Below are 23,020 nucleotides of genomic sequence, written 5' to 3' on the forward strand. Positions count from 1 at the left end.
CCTCCACGGGGCGAGGGTGAGCCGCGCCTTCTTGCTGGGCCCTTACATTGGTAGAGGGGCCTAGCCCCGCCAAGGGAGGGGTACCGAACGTCCCAGAGAATCCCTCCTCAGCTGTTCCACCTCCCGCCCGGCGTCGAAGCCCGTTTCTTGGACAACTCTTTTCCGTCCCTCTTCCGGACCCACCAGGCCTACCGAGCCCCAGGCCAGAACGCCGCCGCGTCCCCCCACCCATCAAATCAGCAACCAGCGTCTCTCTGCGCCACCGCGTGTAGGCCCAGGCCCGTACCCCAGCCCTTCAGCACCGCAGGAAGTGGTGGCGCCTCTGGAGGGCAGCCAGGAGGAGGAGGAGGGGTGAGTAAGAGGAGGAGGAGGCGGCGGCGCGGCTGGGTAGCAACCGAAGACACAGGGCAAGGGCTCCGGAGGAGGGCGGTGTGGGAACCCGACCGCTCAGCGCCGCGCCCCGGGGCAGCCAGCCGCACTTGGAGACGGCCCCGCCCCCTGCAGCGCCCCGCCTCCCGAGTCCCCGCCCGCGCACCGCGGCTCCGCCCCAGAGGCCCCGCCCCCCTGCTCCAGTCCCGAAAACCCCGCTCCAACCGACCGCCCCGCCCCCGCCCCCGCCCGCGCCTCGGGCGCACTTCTAGTCGCTGGGCGGCCGCGCTGGTCGGAGTCTCGGCGTTCCGCCGCCTGCCACCCGGCGCCGCGCTCCCCTGCCTCCCCTCCAGCCCCTCCCCCAAGAGCCGTGGTCGGGCAGCGCCTGGCCGGCGGCCCGCGGGCGGGCCGCCCCCCTCCCCCCCGCGGTAGCCCACCCGCCTCTTAAAGCGGCGGCGGGAAGATGAGGTTTCGGGAGCCGCTCCTGGGCGGCAGCGCGGCGATGCCGGGCGCGTCCCTGCAGCGGGCCTGCCGCCTGCTCGTGGCGGTCTGCGCGCTGCATCTTGGCGTCACCCTCGTCTACTACCTGGCCGGCCGCGACTTGAACCGCCTGCCTCAGCTGGTGGGAGTCCCTACACCGCTGCAGGGCGGCTCAAACGGCGCCGCCGCCATCGAGCAGCCTTCCGCGGAGCTCCGACCCCGAGGGGCCCCGCCGCTGCCGCTTTTGGACGCTTCCTCCGAGCTGCGCTCGGGTCGCGACTCCAGCCCAGACGCGGACTCTCACCCCGGCCCCGGCCCCGCAAGCAACTTGACTTCGGCCCCAGTGCCCTCTACCACAGTGCTGTCGCTGCTCGCATGCCCTGAGGAGTCCCCGCTGCTCGGTAAGGACTCGGGGACTTTCCCGAATTTCCCCGACAGGGTCCCCTGGACGTTCGCCCATGCCCTCTTCCAGGATATTCAGCCCCCCAGTTCCGGCTCGGAGTCCCTAGTCCCAAACAGAGGTTCCGGGCTGGATGTAGGGAGAGGGTGGGAGGCGAGATTTTTTTGGATTTACGTGGAAGGCTGGGGCGGGGGTGGTACAAGGAAGCTGCAGGCCCCTCTGTTCCCAGAAGCAGAGAAGGCCATGGAGACTTCCTTGCTCTGGCCCGTGCCTCAAGAAGTTTTGGAGTTTGAGTTTGCTTCGGGCATGGAGCAGCCTTCGCCCTGCCAAGTCTGGTAAGGACCAAGAGGCAGCTCAGAGTAACCCACTCCAGTTTAGGAAACTGATGATGAGGCCTCCAGTGGGGAAGGAAGTTGCCCTCCCATTTCACATCCAGCTCACATACGTTGTCTTCCCATAGAAATACTCTTCTCTGAGTGTGGGTTAACTTTTCCTGAGCATTAGGACGAGTGACTTGCTCTTTAACCTCTGGTTTCTGGAAGATAAATGGTACCTAAGTCAGGTTTGTTTTGGAAGGCTAGATGAGACAATATAAACAAGGGTTTACATTAATGAAGGTAAACCCTTAGTAAATTGTTGCTATTATGTTAAGTTCCTCCTTTATGTAGATCCCTGCCCTGGGGCCTTCCTACCCTGCTTCCTGCCCCTGTAGGTTCCCAAAACCTAAGTGAACTAGCACTCTTAAGGGCTGAGGGTGTTTGTAGGAGTACAGTGTGTGTACCATAGGGGCTGGAGAGCTAAACTATAAACTAGTTCACACCGAATTGTCCCTTCCAGGAAGCAGCTCAGAGTCTCAGGTATCTTGCCCAGATAATTGGAAATGTGGCCACCAGCCTGTGTTTCAGCATATACTGGGAGTTTGAGTGGGTGGGTTTGCATTACTCACATCAGGAGCAGTCTGAGCCCGTGCCTGTTGGAGGCAGTGGGGGGGAACCTTTCCTTGGTCTGTAATCCACAGGCAGTCAGGCCCAAGGCAGCCACAGGTTGTTCCCAAGATTATCATACAGGTGGCTGCTCATTTTTAATGCCAGGGTTTATTTGTTGCTCGGAGTGAGGGGCCCTGGCAGCAGGGCAGGCATCCTGCCAAAAGGAACTCTGTCACCTTCCCGCAAAGCCCTGGCAGAGAAGGCCTCCTACATGTTCTTGCTCAATTTCTCCAATGATTACTTCAGTATTTTCGTATCAAGTTTGGGGGGAAGCTCTTGGAATTGGTCAGACATGAATTGTGGAAGTAAGGGGATTTTTTTTTTTTTTTTTTTTTTTTGTAAACAGAAAATTGAGTCCCTTTGGACTCAATTGGACTTCCCTCTGGGAAGGAGACTAGTTCTATAAAATAAAGTTGAATATTTGCCCCGCTGCTAAGTGTCTGGCCTCACGCATCTTAGAGAGTTTCTCAGAATCTCTTTCTTATATGTAAAATGAGGTTGTTGGTGATTAACTCACAGGGTTATTTTTAGAACATAAATGAGATTGCGTACATTAAGTACACGGCAAATAGGACTTGGGACTTGAAGTTCCATTTTCTCAGACTCCCGTGGAGATAGAAGGCTCTGAATAGCAGAGAGAAGGGGGAGGAGAGAGAAGAAATCCTCAGAACCCAGAGAGGCCAGGTTTTGTCTTTTTTGGTTTTAATTGTTGCCTAGACATTTATTCAGAAAAAAAGAAACTAGCAAATTAAAGTACTCCAATGTTCATTAGATTGGTGTTTGAGGTATGAAGTCTTCTTCATGAAGCTGGAGAGCCCGTGGTGCTGTATCTCTGCTTTGTTTTGTTTTCTAATGGTGTTGCTAGTGATTGGTGACCAGTTACTGGTATTTCTGAGCTGAACTTTGAATTGGTGGTTTGAAGGGACTTCCTGAGAGATAACGTTTGGAGGGTGAGGAGAGAGGCCCTGGGCCTTCTCTAGCTTGGCTGCCTTAGCGTGACACATATGGGACCATGATGTTTGGGCAGCTGCTACGGAGGTCCCACAAAGTGAAGACAGAGGGTTTTTCTTCATTTTAATTGAGCCCTTAGGTTTGAGTGGTTGGGTGCAGCTCTTGGAGTGAGGGCTCCTGGCTGGGAGGGGGCCTTGAGGAAGCTGAAGGTCTCTCGGAGTGTGTGGGTCAGGGGAGTTGAGCCCATCTGTTCATCTGGGCAGGTGTCAACCAAAGCCCTTGTGGGCGGTTTTGAGGTTGATGGGAGAAAGCATCCGTGGGGTTTAGAACTGCGGCCTTTTCACTACTTGCAGTTTCTTTCCATGACTTGGCTTTACTTTCTGTTGTCCAGGGGTCTGGGCCATACGCTATGATAAGCTCCTGTCTGGAACATGGAGGGTAATGGGCATGCTCTTTCCCGGAGGAGCCAGGCATCAGACTGGGCTTGATGAGTGACTGTTTGATCTGTCGTGGGTTGTCAGAGCCTTGAGACAGACTTCAGAGAGACTTGGGTTTGAATCCTGTCTACACTATCTGTGTGACATAAGGCAGATTGTAGAGTTTAGAGCCATTGTAAGCCCTACTTCAGGGTCCCCCATGGGCTAGTGTGAGGCCTTCAGGAGTAGGGACTGAAGGGGGGAGGTAGGCCTTTCCTGGGGACTCTTACAAGTTCCCCAGGGAGTTCTCTCAGACAGTTCAGAACTCCAGGCACTGTCCTCTTGGCCCTCTGGCTGAGCAGCATCTAATCCACTGAACACGGTCATGTGGCGCCCTTTCCTGGCTGCCTGGGTGTTTGCCTGAGATGTAGTCAACCTGGGAAGAGGAGTGGTCTTGCCTTTTCCTTTTCCTGGGATATTCATCTCTGCTCAGATTTGGTGGCAGCTCAGTGTGACTTGACTTGTACTGGCACTGGCACTGTCAGCCCAGAGAGGGGCTGGGTGGGAGTGGGCAATACTTTAGGTTGGACTGGTTAGAGAAGGCCGGGCTGACCTGGGGGCTCAGTTGGAGCCTGGTACACCTGGTACAGTCTTGTCAAGGGTGTATGGGGTGTGGGGGGTGAGTAAAGGACTGCTTAAACCCAGAGACTTCCCCTGCCCTTTGTGCTGTGAAGAGATTCTCTTCCTTTGTTCAGACGAGGACTGTGATCTAGAGGTGGGCACCAGAGAGTTGTGGGCCCCTGGGCCAGCAAACAGCTACTCTAGATAGCCAGGGCCCTGGGAGAACACTTATCCATGAGCCAGTTTCCCCAGCTTTTGTGGGGGCTGTCAGCCAAGCCCCTGCCATGGCTTGCACCCTTGGGAAGACAAAGCACTTTCTGAGTCTCTGCTGGGCTCTCAGCTCTCAGGTGTTTTTCCACCAGCATGCTGTCCCCCTCCCATATGCACACATGTGGACACGAGCAGGCTGCCCAGGACAGAATGTACTTTGAGGACATCTGTTCTGGCCTCGGCTTGGGAAAGGGCTCTCTCTCCCCTTTGGAGATGAGTCTTGGAGCCTCATCCTCAGGGTTGGGGGAGGCATGGGGAGCCTCTCCTGTGTCTAGATCTTTAAGCTTTGTCAGATTAGGTAACTAGTACTTTAAAACAGTTTTTTTCCTGTTGTTTTTCCTGGGGAAAATAATTTACTGACAAATTGACAGATACACCTTCTTGTCTGACAATCCGAGATTATGAAACACCCTCTATGACTGTTTGGCTCACTTTCTTCCATTCAGCCTGATGGTGGGTGAAGTGATTCCTGACTGTGGCAATCTGTCCCAGACTCTGAGCAAGCATGGATGTTCCTTGGGGCATGGGGAGCAAGAGCCAGATGTGGGATTGGATTTCATCCGGAGCATCTTGGACCCACAGCATCCCAGGATGGGACTGTCTAGTTCTCTGGCCCCATCCCTCATTGTGCTAGAGGGCAAGGGTGTCGTCTCAGGCCACACAGCCAGGAATGGCCAGCTGGGGCTGGAACTCAGGTATTCTGCTTCCCAGCATAGTGCTCTTCCTTGAGGTTATTGCCCTGTAGATACCTAGTGCAGGGGCTCAGAGCAGGCTAACATCTGGAATTTGGGAGGACCCTCTCTCTCTAGGTGTGTCTGTGTCCACCTGAAAGGTCTTATGTAGCAGCTTGCATGGACATCCTCAATGGCTAAAGCATCTGGTAACTTCATTCACTTGCAACAATGTGCCTGATCTTTGCTGGGTACTAGTGCCGCAAAGAGGAATATGACAAAATGCCTCTTCTTTAGGAACTCATAGTCCAAGCAGAGGAGGCATAATTAAATTTTGCTGATGTCATTTAGAGAAACTAAATTGTGTGTGTGTGTGTGTGTGTGTGTGTGTGTGTGTGTGTTATAGTCTCTCTCTCTCTCTCCTATCCATCCCTCCTTTCCTTCCTTCCTTCCTTCCTTCCTTCCTTCCTTCCTTCCTTCCTTCCTTCTTTCTTTCTCTTATTCAGAAACCCAGAGTTGATATCAGAGTTCTTCAGTCCTGGTTTTGATTGTGTTGAAAAGTTCCTCTAATTTCTGTAGCCTCAAATTAGCTTGGCTGAGTAATCTGTACCTTGCTGCTTTATAATGACTGTAATGATACAACAGCAACCATATGGTCTTTGGGTAGCAGCAGGATAGGGATTTCTAGGCTGAGACTAGACTAATTTATGGGTTGGGAACAATGGGACAGTTCATGCTCAGGCAGTCCCCGCCTTTCCATAGACTTCACCCTGGGGATCTTCCAGGCTTTGGGGGCAGGTCTGGGAAGCTCATCCCCTTTGGGCTTAACTGGGCTCTGGGTGTGTATGAAAGGGGCCCAGTTGTCCTGTGGCCAAATCAAACCTGGTGATTTCTCCCCTGCTCGTAGACCCAGTGCCTCCTGTCCCATCTTCACTATTCAGTGTTCCCTGCCTGCTCCCAACAAGAAGCAGAGACTGGAATTCTACTTGAATCCGTATCTATCTGGAAATTCCAGTTATTCTTATCCAGTTAAGGGCAATCCGTTTGTTTGAGGACAAGTGGTCCGCCTTTGTGGCTTAAATCCCTTGAGGCCTGGCACTATGGCCATTTTACACTTGGCTCTGGCACTGCCCAGGGTGGTCTGGCCAGTGAGGTCAGCCAGCCAGACCCTGACTCCTGGGGGATTTGACAAGGCATGGGATTGTGAGAGTTCCTTCGAGCTGGACTGTGACTATGATTGTAAAGGCCCCAGTTATGGGGGTCTCTGTGTTTAACTGGGCCTACACAGGTCACGAGCTCAGGGAGAGATTGCAGATCCTGTTGTAAAGGTCAGAACCTCCAGGTTCGAAGGTCGCGGTGGCTTAGGATCAGGGGTCAGGGTCTGGTTGGGAGCTGGTTCTGGGTGGACGTGGCCTAAAGGGATTCGTCCTTAGACGGCAGAAGGGCTGAGTCACACGCTCAGTGTTTCAGGTTCCACTTTCCAGCCTGGCCTCAGCCCGCCCCTTCCCTACACAAATGAAGGCCAGGAGATACATAATTGGCTGTTGCTAAATTCTTTGGCAGTGATTTTAATGTCTGGTCTGGGTGTGTTCTGTAGCTGCTTCCCTTTCCCCCTGCCACTTTCTAAAGCCCCTCGCAAAGCCCAGAGAGAGGGAAGGATTCGTCTCCCTGAAACACGGCAGTCTAGGGCTGTGGGTCTTTGCTTTTCTCTGTATTTTTTTGAGGAGCGCACGATCTCTTCGTCTTCTTTGCAAAAAGTAATGCAGGCTTATTGAAAATAACTTGAAAAGTTAAAAGAGGTAGAAAAGCACACTTGTATTCCTATTACCTAGAGGAGACATGTAAGCACATCTTCTGTTAGTCTTTTTTCTTGTACATATGATAAGAATATAGTTACTGTCTTTACAGATGAACACATAGATTGGTATGTTTAGATATAGATAGCCTGGTGTCCAGCATTTGTCACTTAAGATTCTTTCTTACGAGTTCAGTCCTACAACTTTAAAAACCACAAAAGCTGTGTCATTCTGTCAGCTGAATATGCTATAACTTTCTTTCATCATTTAGTTGTTGTTGAACACACATGTAGTTTTTGTTTTTCTTGGTGGCCCTCTGAGGCTCGGACATAAAGCACTACACTTTTTGGATTTTTTCAATAGTAGGGTTTTCCAAAAAGGGGGGGGGGGGGAAGGGTGAATGCTTTCTGAGAAGGGCTATGTTTTAAAACCATTCTTACTAAAAAAGATAGACCCATTGAGAATTACAGGTTTGCTTAGCGCTGGCAGAGGAGTATCATTTATTGCTGAATGAGGGATGTGTCTAGAATTCTGATTAAAAAGGAAACTAGGTGCAGGAAGTGCCTGGGGCAGGGGCAAAGGGCCAAGCTGTAGGACAGACTCTTGGGATCAGACTGAGCAGAAATCTGTTGTCAACAGAAGCGGTGGGGGTGATGCCCCAGGAGTCTGCTTTCTCAGTAACTTCTCCATTTGTCTCCTTAGCAGCCAGGTCCCTGGGCTAGGCTTACGTGGACTGTGGCACTGAGGCCGTGGAAACACCAGCTAGCAAACCCAGTGCAGTTGACATGACTGACTTGTGACTGTTTCCACAGAGCTTGTGGGAACAAGTCAGCAAATCGAACTCTGAAACAAACAACACAGCTCTCCCACCTCCAGGCAGTTCTGAGATCTGGGGAGGGGCCACAAAGTGAGAACCTGCAAGTTTCCAGGAATTGCTTTTGAGAGAAGCCTCAGAGACCAGTAAAGCCTGGCACTCAGTTGGAACTTGTTCAGGTGGTTTGAGCAATCCAGTCTCAGGCCAGTATGGCAGTCTCTTCCCAAGGTGTCATTCCACTTTGAAGTTATTCCACTTTGATTGCCCTCACTGCATCTACATTTTCCTCTTCCAGGGGACACTTTGGATTTGGGAATCTGCCAGGGGTTATTTGGCACAGAGCCTGGGGATTCAGGGGGAGGCTGTGCTGAGGGAAGAGGCGGGGTCATGTCCCACCAGCATGACCAGTATGGTATGAGGTCAGGTTCCTTCCTGTCCCACCACATGGGTCTGGAGGTTATGGGGAGGGTCCCTGGTGGGGGGTGCAATAATTGCCTGGCCCCCTGACAGGGTACATTCTAAAAGTGCTTTTAAAATTTTCTTTAAACATTTCTTTCTGTTTTGCATAATATCCTTTTGCCTTTGACATCCTGAAACGGCAGATTGGTGTTGGTTGTTTCAGGACACCACCACCGCCCGCTTGAAAAAACAGGAAAGGCCTCCCCAAGTGGAGGGTGGACCCTGGGAAACTGGTATTTGCATTATAGGAGCTTGGCAACTTGGTGTTGAGGTGTTAGGTGGCTTCTGGCATTCAGATGAGCACCAAAGGAAGCCTGCCTGGCTGAGAATGGGTAGACCTGGGTATTCACGCCAAGTCAGGAAGGGCCCTAAGAAAGAGAGTAAATGAAGACTGGTTTGCTCATGCAGCGAGCCTTTATTGGTAACTACATTACGTTAGGCATGGGAGACAGACATAAACAAAGGCTGGTCCTTACTCCGTGGTGGACAGACCTCGGAAAAACTGTGTAGTCAGACAGAGGAAGCATGAGGGCCCTCAGGGCACCGAGGAGGTGCAGGGAACCAGATGGATGATCTGGGCTAGGTCCAGAGTCAAAATGAGGGGCCTCTCTTCCAACACTGATTTTTAGCATCTCTGTCTCTCCCAATGTGTTTGAACAGCCTCCCTGGTTGGGAAGGGCAGGGGTCTACTGCTAAATGTGGCCTGTAATTTCCTCTGGCTGCTGTTAGGCCACATGGGAAGAACACTGTAGCTGAAATGCCAGCTGCTGCAGTCACCTGCAGGGCGGGAGAGGACTGGAAGTGGAGGCAGAGTGAATGGAAGATAATGAAAGACAGAGAAGCTAGTATAGTAGGGAGGGAAAGCTGAGGATAGCTAGACCGAGGGGACCAAAGGAAAGAAGGTAAAGGGAGAGAGAGATACAGAAAGAGGAGGTCGTGGTCTGCAGGGGAGAGGGGCAAAGCCTCAAAGACCACTGGCGTGAGAATTTCGAGTTCTGGTTCTTCTAAGTCATTACATCATCTTGGGCAAGTCCCAACTCTGTCGGTCCCTCTTTCCCTTTCTGAAGTTTGAGTGGTCTTCAGTGCTCGTCCTTCTGAAGTCTAGGTTGGTATGGTGGGAAATCCTGGTCATATTTGCAACATGAAAAGCCTCTGAAATAACCTGTGAAGCTCACTACCTACTGCCCATTTCAGGCTCTTGGGGTGAGACTTCTGCTGTGGATTTTGTCGTCTCGAAGCAGGCACAAACATTTTAGCAGATGAATGACCTTTGAAGTGGCATAGAGAATGTTTCTTTCCATCACTCTGGCTAGCTGTGTGATATGGGAAAGCTGTTATTACCCTTTCTGTGCCTCTGTGTTCTTGCCTATAAAATGGGGGTGATAATAGTGTCTACCTCATGGATGCTGGGGAAGTTCAGGTAGGAGGCATGAAAGGACCTAAAACAGTGCCTAACACTGAGTAAGCTCTGAGTGTGTTATTTATTATTGGTAGCACTAACAGTTATTTCTGAAGATTTTGGTTTTTGCTTTGTAGGATTTCTTCCTTTTTAAAAAAAAAATTTTTTTAGTTGAAAATATATCACCACATCAGATGTTTAAAAAACTATAATTCGGGGTGCCTGGGTGGCTCAGTTAAGTGTCCAACTCTTGATTTCAGCTCAGGTCATGATCTCATGCTTTGTGAGTTTGAGCACCACATCTGGTTCTGTGGTGACAGTGCAGGGCCTGCTTAGGATTCTTTCTGTCCCCTCCCCTGCTCACATGTGCTCACACTCTCTCTCAAAATAAATAAACCTTAAAAAAAACAACAAACTATAATTCTACCTACCATTGTAATCAAACATGTGTCTACCACTGTAACAAAACCTGCCATTGCTTTTTATTTGTTTGTTTGTTTATTATGTTTTTATTTTAGTTTTGAGAGAGAGCGCATGTGTGCACAAGGAGGAGAGGGGCAGAAAGAAAGGGAGACAGATAATCCAAAGCATATTCCACACTGTCAGCACAGAGCCCAACGCAGGGCTCATACTCACTAACCCTGAGATCATGACCTGAGCTGAAGTTGGACACTGAAATACATACATACTTAACTCTGTTGTAATGGTAGTATAAAACTGTTCTGTGTTCTGCTCATTTCATTCAATGCTATCTTAAACTGTTAGGTTATTTGTAATTATCCTTATTATCTTTTCAAGCTGCTATCTAAAATTCTTATGGATATTCCCTTAGCATTCAACATTCCAGGTTTCTCCATTATAGATAGTCTTTTTTTTTTTTTTTTAATCATAGATAATCCTGAATATTTTCGCTTGTGTTGAGCTCTTTGCTTCAGTTGAATTAACTCCATGGGATAAATTCTTAGGAATTCTTAGGCCAGAGGACATAGACACTTTTAGGACATTGGTTCACATTGCCACCTTGCTTTCCAGAAGGGTTGGAATAATCCACAGGCCCTAAATCGCAAATTCCTGGGCTAGGGATATTGGCTTTTAAAGAATATGGATACCAAGAGAGTCAGATTTATCTGGAGTCTTATATCTATACTCTCAGCTTGTGTGTGTGTGTGTGTGTGTGTGTGTGTGTGTGTGTGTGTGTGTCTTAAGTGGCCTGTGTAGGGCACTGTGGCCATCCTGGACATGAGGCTTTTCCTGTAAGCCATTGCGTCTGGGCAGTTCCTGTTGAGGTGTATCCATAAGGGCCTTACTGATGGCTCTTTGAGCACCTCATGTACCTTCTTTGCCAAAGAGTTGATTTACACAAGGTAAGAAACTCCTTCTTCCTATGTCTGTGGAGCTAAATCTATAGAATGGGGGACAGGCTCTGGCTTTAAAAGCCTGGCTTAAAAATGGTGTTGACCTAAAACTTTGTGGGTTGATGTCTGGGAATACCACATGCAGCCATCCACAGAAACCATGATAGGTTCTGACTGGCTAGTCTGGGCAGCTGACCATTTAACCCATATGGATCAACTCCAGTCTGACAGACTTGGTTTATGGGATCTAGGAATGAGGCCCAAAGGAAGAAAGACTTAAATTATATTGGGTAAAAATAAATTGATCAATAACTATAAATTGCCAGTTCTGCTCCTATGCCCCCCCACTCCCCCTCCACGCACATGCCTCTTTTATAGATAAACAGGAGTCTGCTGACTTCCAGAAGTAGTAGAATGACCTTAGAGCCAGCGATTTCAGTTATCAGCGGTTTATAGATTAAGCAGATGGGGTGCATTCAACTTGTGACTGTTCCTCCTCTCATGTTGTAACCACCCTTGTCCTCTTGTGCTACATCTCATGGTGATCAGCTGTGATTTAACAAGGTACTCCCCGGGGCTGTTTATAGTCAGGCTAGAGCTGCTGTCCAGCATGTTGTTCCTGGGGGACCCAGAGCAGTACTTTCCTCCTGTGTAAAATGGGGGCAATAATTCCTGCCTCCAAGAGTGGATGAGAGGATTGAATGAGATGAGGTATGTGGTGATATCAGTACTCTTGTCTTTTGTTCAATGCCTAACCCCATTCTCTTGGGTGCAGAAGGCTTACACTCAGCCTAGTAGGAGGCAGAGTAAAATTTCCTCCAAATGCAGTTTTGTCTTTGTTTTTGTTTTTGTCCATCTACCCTGGGGCAGAGTTAAGAGGATAAGGGAGAGGTGTGAGGCTGTAACCATAATTTAGGGACAGGGTTTAGCCTGGAACCAGGGTTTAGTGGAGACCTACCCCAGTCCACAAGGAAGCCTCCCTCTTGTTGAATCCACAACACTGCGGAACTTGCAGTGGGGGTTGCTATGTGTCAGGCGTGCCAGGATTCTGTGGCGATTCATAGCCTTCCTTCTCCAAGTGGACATTGTCAGTCAGTGTCCTGGGGAGAGAACTTCATGGAGTACAAATAGTTGAATGGTCAGGAAGAGGAGCTGGAGGGAGTATTGGGTGTTTGGTAGAGTCTCAGGAGGTGAGAAGACATGTGTTGTGGTTGGGAGGTGGGTGCTGGGCTCAGGCTGGGGTGCCCAGTGACCTGTGCTTGGTGTGTTATTAGAAAAACTTAGAGGCTGTAGATAGCCTGTCTTGTAAAAGAGACAGTAAGAAATACTGATCTGTAGCTGTTGGGATTTTTTTTTTCCAGCTTTATTAAAGTATAATTAACAAATAAATGATTTGTAGTTTTCTTTATTGTGATGCCTTTATCAGATTTTGGTGTCAAGGAAGTACTGCCTCATAGAATGAGCAGGGAAGTGTTCCCTCCTCTTCCAATTTGTAGAGGATTTGCAAAGGATTTGTATTAATTCTTCTTTAAATATCTGGTAGAATTGACAAGTGAGGCCATCTGAGCCTGGGTGTTTCTTTGTGGGATGCTATTTGATTACTAATTCAATTACTTGCTACATGTCTATTCAGATTTTCTGTTTATTCTTGAGTCAGGTTTGGTAGTTTGTGCCTTCCCAGGAATTTGTTCACTTCATCTAAGCTACCTAATTTGTTGACATACCGTTGTTCACAATACTCCCTTGGAATCCTTTTTGTTTCTATAAGGTTGGTAGTGGTGTTTCCTTTTTTATTGCTGATTTTGGTAATTTGAGTTCTTTCTTTCTTTCTTTCTTTCTTTCTTTCTTTCTTTCTTTCTTTCTTTCTTTTTTTCTTCTAGCCAGAAGGATGTCATTTTTGTTGATCTTTTCAAGGAACCAACTGTTGGTTCACTGATTTTCTCTATTGTTTTTCTGTTCTCTAGTTCATTAATTTCTGCTCTCATCTTTATTATTTTGTTCCTTCTGCTTGCTTTAGGTTTAGTTTGCTGTTTTCCAGTGTCTTAAGGTGGAAATCTAGGTTATTTATTGATTTAAAGTACATGATCTAAAGGCCATGTACTTGTAACATTTTCATAGATGGTGTCAAATTGCCTTCCAATTGGTTCTCATCAACAGTGTTTGAGAAGCACCTGTTCCCCACATCTATGCCAGTTAACAATCTTTTTACATTTGCCAATATGATGGGCAAAAGTGATACCTTGTTTTAATTAGTTCCTTTGATTACTGATGATGTTGAACCAACTCTTAGGTGTTCTTTGGCCATTTGTATTTCTTCTGTAAATTACTTGTTAATATTTTTACCCATTTTTCTATTAGTTTTAAAAATATATTTGTAGGACCTTTTAATATTATGGATATTGCTCCTTTATATTGTTTGCAAACAGTCTCTCTCTCTCTTTTTTTTTTTTTTTTTTTTTTTTGGTTTTGTTTTTTTGGTTTTGTTTTGTGTTGTTTTTGGTTTCCACCACCTTTCCTTTCCCCAGCCTGTTAGGCAGATTTCTTTTCTTTCTTTTTTTTTTAATTTAATTTTTAAAATTTACATCCAAGTTAGTTAGCATATAGTGCAACAATGATTTCAGGGGTAGATTCCTTAATGCCTCTTACCCATTTAGCCCATCCCCCTCCCACAGCCCCTCCAGTAGCCCTCTGTTTGTTCTCCATATTTAAGAGTCTTTTATGTTTTGTTTCCCTCCCTATTTTTATACTATTTTTGCTTCCCTTCCCTTGTGTTCATCTGTTTTGTATCTTAAAGTCCTCATATGAGTGAAGTCATACGATATTTTTGTTTCTCTAATTTCTCTTAGCACAATACCCTCTAGATCCATCCATGTAGTTGCAAATGGCAAGAATTCATTCTTTTTGATTGCTGAATAATACTCCATTGTGTATGTATATACCACATCTTCTTTATCCATTCATCCATCAATGGACATTTGGGCTCTTTTTCTGTACCTTGGCTATTGTTGATAGTGCTGCTATAAACATCGGGGTGCATGTGCCCATTTGAAACAGCATACCTGTGTCCCTTGGATAAATACCTAGTAGTGCAATTGCTGGGTCATAGGGTAATTCTATTTTTAATTTTTTGAGGAACCTCCATACTGTTTTCCAGAGTGGCTACACCAGTTTGTATTCCCACCAGCAGTGCAAAAGAGATCCTCTTTCTCTGCATCCTCGCCACCATCTGTTGTTGCCTGAGTTGTTAATGTTAGCCATTCTGACAGGTGTGAGGTGGTAACTCATTGTGGTTTTGATTTGTATTTCCCGGATGATGAGTGATGTGGAGCATACTTTCATGTGTTGGTTGGCCATCTGGATGTCTTCTTTGGAGAAATGTCTATTCATGTCTTTTGCCCATTTCTTCACTGGAGTATTTGTTTTTTGGGTGTTGAGTTTGAGAAGTTCTTGATAGATTTTGGATACTAACCCTTTATCTGACATGTCGTTTGCAAATATCTTCTCCCGTTCTGTTGGTTGCCTTTTAGTTTTGCTGATTGTTTCCTTCGCTGTGCAGAAGCTTTTTATTTTGATGAGATCCCAATAGTCCATTTTTGTTTGCTTTTGTTTCCCTTGCCTCTGGAGATGTGCTGAGTAAGAAGTTGCTGCGGCCAGGGTCAAAGAGGTTTTTGCCTGCATTTTCCTCGAGGATTTTGATGAATTTGTGTCTTACATTTAGGTCTTTCATCCATTTTGAGTTTATTTTTGTGTGTGATGTAAGAAAGTGGTCCAGGTTCATTTTTCTGCATGTCGCCGTCCAGTTTTCCCAGCACCACTTGCTGAAGAAACTGTTTTTTTTTTTTTTTTTCCATTGGATATTCTTTCCTGCTTTGTCAAAGATTAGTTGGCCACATGTTTGTGGGTCCATTTCTGGGTTATCTATTGTGTTCCATTGATCTGAGTGTCTGTTCTTGTGCCACATGGTCTCTCTTTTAACTTTATCTCTGGTGTCTTTCAAATTTTTGTGTATTTAAATCTGTTGTTTCCTTTATGGCTTCAGGTTGTTTTTGTACTCAAGAAGGTCTTCATCCCAAGATTATAATTTTATTCTGCATTCTCTTCCAAGCTGGTTCTTGAGTATTTTAGTTCTTGTCTCTGACAGTAAAAGATGAACAGAATCACTGTTAAACCCTCAAAACCTTATATCATACCCAGAAGGCCCTTTGAAGTCTTAACCTCTTCTTCCAAATCTATCACTGATGCTGGTACATCAGAACAGAAATGCAAAATTTTAGCCACTTGTGATTGTAGGGCTGTAATAACCTGTAGGCTTTGAAGTTGCTGAGATTCAGGGGAGAAAGCAAAGTTAATATTTACTGAATATCTGTAAAGAGCTAAGTGCTAAACATTGTGATGAATATATATAGGTGTCCTTTGAACAACATGGAGGTTAGGGGGCCTTACCCCCCTGTGCTGTAGAAAATCCACATATAACTTCTCACTCTTCAAAAACTTAACTCTTAATAGTCTACTGTTGGCCCTAAGCCTTAGTGATAACGTAAACAATTGATTAACATGTTTTGTATGTTCTATATATTATACTGTGTATTTTTTACCATAAAGTAAGCTAGTGAAAAAGATCATATTGTTAAGAAGGTCATAAGGAAGAGAAAATACATTTATAGTATGTTACTGTAAAAAAACCTGTGTATAAGTGGACCTGTGCAGTTCAAACTGGTGTTCAAGAGTCAACTGTGTATGTGTTATCTCATTTACCATCTGAAAAGAGCACATTATTATCCCCATTCCTCAGAGGAGGACATTGGAGCTGACTGCATTTAAAGTGATCCTGATACCAGAAAGGTACTGCCAGGAATGCATGACTGGCTGACTGCCCAGATGGCCCACAGGGCAGCAGGCTCGCCATGGTTCCAGGTCTGGCTCTAGATGGAGAGAGGATGTATTTGTAATCAGCATTGGGGATGTTCTAGAAATTTGAGTTAGGGCTCCAGAACTGATGAGAGGGGCTGCTGACTCACTAATAAAAACTCCCAGGAGACTTATTTTCATGCTGGAATACTAAATTGCTGCTTTATTGGGAAGATTAGAACTGTTGTCAGGTGGCTTAGAATTCTCTGGCTGCTGGCAATACTACAAGGGAATCCATAGTGTAATCAAATCAGGCAGCTGGTAAGTCAGAAGTCAGAGCAGGGAAGTGAGTTGTACCCTAATGTAGGATGGTGTCTGCTGTCATGGCTCATGAATCCATCCCCACGGAATTGCAGACCTTTTTCAGGGACTGGGGTCCTGTCTAGTGGTCAGGCCTTTCTTCTCCCCGTACAGTTCTGGAAGGACACATCCAGCTCCGTCTCCACCACTCCCCCATTTGTTTCTTTTTGTACTTCCTTCTTTCTTCCCTTTCTTTCCATCCAGCCATCAGACTTTATTTCATGGCCCATTATCATCACAGACTCTACTGCTTTATTTTCTTTGTTCTGTTTTATTCTCATTCCCACTTCCATTTCCCAACCACCCCCCTCCCCACTTGAGCAAACACTTTAATGTGTTTCGTGTGTATCTGTTTTTCTCTTGCCAAATTGGAGCTGCTGCTTTTTATATGAACATATTTATGTATTGAATTTTTTAGATTAACATATAGTAAAATTGGCCTTTTTTGGGTATACAGTTCTATGAATTGTAACACAGTGCACATTTGTGTAGCCACCACCATGATAAGGATTCAGAACAGTTTTATCACCCAAAATTCCCCTTGTAATCACATTCTCCTCCCACCTTTAACCCCTGGCAGCCACTGATCTGTTCTCCATTACTAGTGTTGTATCAGAATGCTATAAATATGTATCATACAGTATATGTACCTGTATTTTTATTTTATTTTTTTTTAAGTTTTTATTTAGGGGCACCTGAGTGGCTCAGTTGGTTAAGCGTCCGAATCTTGGTTTCGGCTCAGGTTGTGATCTCGCGGTTTGTGAGTTCCAGCCCCACATCGGGCTCTGCACTGACTGTACAGAGCCTGCTTGGGATTCTCTCTCTTCTTCTCTCTTTACACCTCCTCTGCTCACTCTATCTCTCTGTTAAAATAAATAAACTTAAAGTTTATTTAAATTCCATTTAACATGCAGTATAATATTTGTTTCAGGTGTACAGCATAGTGATTCACCACTTCCATACAACACCCAGTGCTCGTCACAACGAATGCACGCCTTAATCGCCATCACCTATTTCACCATCCCCCCACCCACCTCCCCTCTGGTGACCTCAGTTTGTTCTCTATAGTTAAGTCTTTCTTGGTTTGCCTCTTTCTCTTTTCCCCCCCTTAACTGGTTTGTTTTGTTTCTTAAACTCTACATTAGTGAAATCATATGATATTTGTCTTTTCATGACTGATTTATTTCAATTAGTATGATACTCTCTAGCTCCATCCATGTTGTTGCAACTGGCAAGGTTTCATTCTTTTTTATGGCTGAATAATATTCCATATATGTACATATATATATTTATACACACACACACACACACACACCCCACATCTTTATCCATTCATCAGTCGGTGAACACTTACGCTATTTCCATAATTTGGTTATTATAGATAATGCTGCCATAAACATCAGGGTACATGTGCCCTTCAACCCAAATTTTTGTATCCTTTGGGTAAATACCTAGTAGTGCCATTGCTGGATCGTAAGGTAGTTCTATTTGTAACTTTCTGAGGAATCTCCATACTGTTTTCCAGAGTGGCTGCACCAGTTTGCTAGTTTGCACACCACATGTAAGGAAGAGCTTTCCCTTCTCCCCTATTAATGCATATGTTGGTGCAGACTTATGGATTCTTTACTCAATAGCTCATGATCCTTTACTATCATTATTTATTTTGATGCTCAGATTGACCCAGATTTGGTCAGTGAGATCCCCTTTAGGCTGGTTCCTATGTCTTTCTGACATATCCCATCATTCTTTAAGCACTTTCTTTTAGGCACAGCAAGATGATCCAGGGTGCTGTTGTTCATTCCCTGACTCAGCCGTGGAATCAGCTACTTTTCCAACAAGCCCTAGTTCCAACAATGCCTAGTAGAGAATGGCATTTAGAAACCAAGAACTGGGCCATAAGTTTTTCAGGTCCATCCGTGTTGCTACGTGTACGTCTAGTGTCCACGATGTTCATCCCAATTTTCTCTCTCCCTTAATGATAGGCTCCCACACTGCCTCCAACACTGTCTTCACAAATACATCTGGAAGGAACAGCCTTCTATGTGTCCTTGATGGGCCTGTCGGTGTATATTTGTATTGATGTGGCCCTGCCAGATACCACTCCAGAATGGCTACCCATCATTTATGTTTCCACCTGCGGAACTTAAATGTCTCTGTACTTCCAACAAATACTTGGCATTAACTAACCAGCTTCCTAATTTTTGCTGAATGAATTGATAATGCTGGGATAGTTGTTGTTTTAACTTGCTTTTCTCTGATGACAAATGAGTATGGGCATTTCTTCATATGCTTGATGGCCATTGGGTTTCTTCTTTGGTAAATTGCTTATTCGTGATAATCATTTGTCTGTGCTTTTTTTTCCCCTCCCAGTGGGACTCTGAACATTTTTCTTTCTTTTCCTTTTTTTTTTTTTTTAAATGTTTATTTTTGAAGGCAAGAGAGACAGCGCGCGAGCAGGGGAGGGGCAGAGAGAAAGGGAGACACAGAATCTGAAGCAGGCTCCAGGCTCTGGGCTGTCAGCACAGAGCCTGATGAGGGGCCCGAACCCACAAACTGTGAGATTATGACCTGAGGCAAAGTCGGATGCTTAACCGACTGAGCCACCCAGGTGCCCCAACATTTTTTATTTTGATGATATGCAGGAGTTCGTTATGCATCCTGGATATTAATCCATTGCTGGTCCCAGACATTGCAGATTCTGGATCTGAATCTGTCCTCTGTTAACTTTGCCCGTGCTATCTTTTTTTTGAATATAGATTGTTTCCTTTTTGTGTGGTCTCTCAGCATCAATTTTTTTTCTATAACCACTTTACTACCCTTTGTTCCTCCACATTTTAAGTGTGCTAGTATAGCTGAACGCAGCCGATTCACTTCAGCAAACAGTCTATCTTTATGACTCCTGAGCCTCTTACTGAGTTGTATTAAGAGTGACTTTACCTCTTAGAGTGTGAGGCTTGGATGCATTAGTCATATATTTATTCAGCATGTATATGCTGTAGGTCTGCTCTGTATTAGGCACTGTGCTATCACCGGCAACGTTCAGAGGTTATGAAACCTGTCTGTGGCCTTTTGAAGGGAAAGCAGGGATTTGAGCCTCTTCCTACCATGCTGCTTCTCTCTTGGAAACTGAGTTTGGTTCCTGTACAACTAACTGTGTGTCACATTTCTGTATCATTTCTAACAAATCGCCTAGGAAGGTGCAAAGTGTTCTCCCCCAGCAGCCTGAGGAGGAGGGTAATCCTAGGGAATGCAGGCAAATGTGGCTCCTGTCATCCCAGGCCTGGAGTCCTCAAGTGGCAGGCTCTGGGCTACCTGCTGGTGACTGGTGACTGGCTTGGGTACCCAGAGCAGAGTACCCAGAGGACCCAGGAAGACGGCCTCAGTCTGGAGGGGAAGGTCTTAAAATAAAACACCAGGCCTTAAGTTATTCGAATCCTTTCTGAGAAGCTCCTATCTTCTCTTGCAGAAGTGTGCTAGTTCTAAGATGAGAGAGATCCCCCAAGATCTTCCTGGGGCTAACAGAATTTCCAGGCAAATTGACTTCCCAGCCTTTCCTGGTAGTGGTAACTGTGGGCAGGAGCACTTTCCAGAATTTCCACAATTTCCACCAGAGGGAGGGAGGGAGGGAGAGAGGGAAGCCAGAGGGAGAAGAGCTGAGTGAGGAGGAACTCCGCCTTTGGGCCAGGACCAAACAAAACAGAAATTCCTTCTGGGACGGTTTTCCCTCGAGGACAACACTGAGAAGCCTGTTTATGGGGCTTTAAAAGCCTGTGGTCCCCAGCACAGTTTCTTGACCTCAGGACCTTGCATCTCTGTGGTTTCACTAAGGGTGGAAACTTTCTCTTCGGGTCATCCCGGGACAGAAGTGTGCTATCACTCCCATTTCGGGGGCCTCCTTGAGGTTTCCCAGTGCTCTGAACTTGCTTCTCCTGACTCCCTCAGTTCCAAAGCCATGACCACATATGATAGAGAAATGTGTTTGAGAAGAGTTTAGAGCAGTCAAGTCAAATAAGATTTACTTTTAGGCCACTTGGATCAGTTAGTGGCTCCCTGGAACCCTAGTTTAAGAAGGATTCCGAGACAAGCTCAATGGGCACAGTGTAGAGAGAGTAGAGTGACGTGTATGCTGTCCGCTGTGTAGACACATCCATGAACATCAGAACCCTAAAGGATTAATGAGTGGAAGATAATGATGACTTTTTTTTTTTTTTTTTAATGATAAAAAGCACTTTTATTATTGCTTGGTAAAGGACAAGCCTTGCCTTGATGCTAGATAAAATCCTGGAGAGACCCCTGACTTTTCTGGTCACTGTCAGGTGGTTTTAAAGTTGTACAGATGCTGTAAGTGATGGTGACTTTTTTTTTTTAAACAACTTAATTGAGGTATCATTTACATATCAAACATAAAATCCACCTGTTTTAAGGGTGTAATTAAGTTAGTTTTAGTAACTTGACAGTGCTATGCATCCATCATCATAATCTAGTTTTAGAAATTTTCATCACCCAATAAGACCCCTCCAGCCCATTTACATTTAATCTCCTTTGTCACCCCTGGCCATAGGCAACTACTTTTTGTCTTTTTAGATTAGACTTTTATGAACATTTACCTTTTTAACTCAGGTCTTTGGAATTTTTGGCGTTCTCTTAAGGATGGCCTTTTATTTTTTATTTTTTATTTTTTGCTAATCAAAGAGTGTCCTTGAGAAAGTATGTCAATCCCTCTGCCCTTCATTTTCCTTCATGTGCAGCCCTGGAGCAGAAACATAATTCCTTAAAAAAATTTTTTTTCCTACCTTTCTTTCCCTCTTTTTTATTTTATTTAATTTTTTAAAGCTCTATGTAGGGGTTGAACTCAGGACTCTGACATCAAGAGTCACATCCTCTACCACCTAAGCCAGTCAGGCATCCCTGAAACATAATTCTTTTTTTTTTTTTTAATTTTTTAAAATTTTTATTTAATTTAATTTTTTAATGTTTTTTACTTCTTTTTTAACATTTATTTATTTTTGAGATGCAGAGACATAGAGCATGAGCAGGGGAGGGGCAGAGAGAGGGAGACACAGAATCTGAAACAGGCTCCAGACTCCAAGCTGTCAGCCCGGAGCCCAACGTGGGGCTCCACCCACAAACCACCAGATCATGACCTGAGCTGAAGTCAGCTGCTTAACCGACTGAGTCACCCAGGCGCCCCTAATTTATTATTTTTTTTTAATTTACATATAAGTTAGTTAGCATATAGTGCAACAGTGATTTCAGGAGTAGATTCCTTAATGCCTCTTACCCATTTAGCCCATCCCCCCCCCCGCCCCTTCAGTAACCCTCTGTTCATTCTCCATATTTAAGAGCCTCTTATGTTTTTGTTCCTCTCCCTGTTTTTATATTATTTTTGCTTCCCTTCCTTTGTGTTCATCTGTTTTGTATCTTAAAGTCCTCATATGAGTGAAGTCATATGATATTTGTCTTTCTCTGACTAATTTCACTTAGCATAATACCCTCCAATTCCATCCACGTAGTTGCAAATGGCAAGATTTCATTCTTTTTGATTGCCAAGTAATACTCCATTGTGTGTGTGTGTGTGTGTGTGTGTGTGTGTGTGTGTGTGTGTGTGTGTATACACACACACACCACATCTTCTTTATCCATTCATCCATTAATGGACATTTGGGCTCTTTTTCTGTACTTTGGCTATTGTTGATAGTGTTGCTATAAACATCAGGGTGCATGTGCCCATTTGAAACAGCATACCTGTGTCCCTTGGATAAATACCTAGTAGTGCAATTGCTGGGTCATAGGGTAGTTCTATTTTTAATTTTTTGAGGAACCTCCATACTGTTTTCCAGAGTGGCTACACCAGTTTGTATTCCCACCAGCAGTGCAAAAGAGATCCTCTTTCTCTGCATCCTCGCCACCATCTGTTGTTGCCTGAGTTGTTAATGTTAGCCATTCTGACAGGTGTGAGGTGGTAACTCATTGTGGTTTTGATTTGTATTTCCCAGATGATGAGTGATGTGGAGCGTACTTTCATGTATCGGTTGGCCAGTCTTCTTTGGAGAAGTGTCTATTCATGTCTTTTGCCCATTTCTTCACTGGAGTATTTGTTTTTTGGGTGTTGAGTTTGAGAAGTTCTTGATAGATTTTGGATACTAACCCTTTATCTGACATGTCGTTTGCAAATATCTTCTCCCGTTCTGTTGGTTGCCTTTTAGTTTTGCTGATTGTTTCCTTCGCTGTGCAGAAGCTTTTTATTTTGATGAGATCCCAATAGTCCATTTTTGTTTGCTTTTGTTTCCCTTGCCTCTGGAGATGTGCTGAGTAAGAAGTTGCTGCGGCCAGGGTCAAAGAGGTTTTTGCCTGCATTTTCCTCGAGGATTTTGATGAATTCGTGCCTTACATTTAGGTCTTTCATCCATTTTGAGTTTATTTTTGTGTGTGATGTAAGAAAGTAGTCCAGGTTCATTTTTCTGCATGTCGCCGTCCAGTTTTCCCAGCACCACTTGAAGAGACTGTTCTTTTTCCATTGGATATTCTTTCCTGCTTTGTCAAAGATTAGTTGGCCATGTGTTTGTGGGTCCATTTCTGGGTTCTCTATTGTGTTCCATTGACCTGAGTGTCTGTTCTTGTGCCAGTACCATACTGTCTTGATGATTACAGCTTTGTAATACAGGTTGAATCCTGGAAACATAATTCTTAATATTCCTCCACCCCTGGTCTGCCACGACTCTTTCGAGTTCTGGTTTGAGGTAGATCCTTGATGCTTCAAGGTGATAGAATCTGACTTTGGCTTTGTTTCGTAGGTTTAGGCCTTGGTACTCTTGGTGATAGAAT

General features: G+C 45.4%; 1 protein-coding gene across 1 annotated transcript in view; it reads left to right on the forward strand.

The window, feature by feature from the left end:
• The first annotated feature begins 657 nt into the window (after positions 1-657).
• Positions 658-23,020, forward strand: part of B4GALT1 (beta-1,4-galactosyltransferase 1) — a 54,910-nt gene continuing 32,547 nt past the window's right edge. Inside the window, exon 1 of the mRNA XM_047831313.1 lies at positions 658-1,250. Coding sequence (XP_047687269.1) covers positions 833-1,250 — 418 coding nt within the window. The 5' untranslated portion in view covers positions 658-832. The remainder of the gene's footprint in view (positions 1,251-23,020) is intronic.

Source organism: Prionailurus viverrinus, chromosome D4 (genome assembly GCF_022837055.1).
Source record: "Prionailurus viverrinus isolate Anna chromosome D4, UM_Priviv_1.0, whole genome shotgun sequence".
NCBI lineage: Eukaryota > Metazoa > Chordata > Mammalia > Carnivora > Felidae > Prionailurus > Prionailurus viverrinus.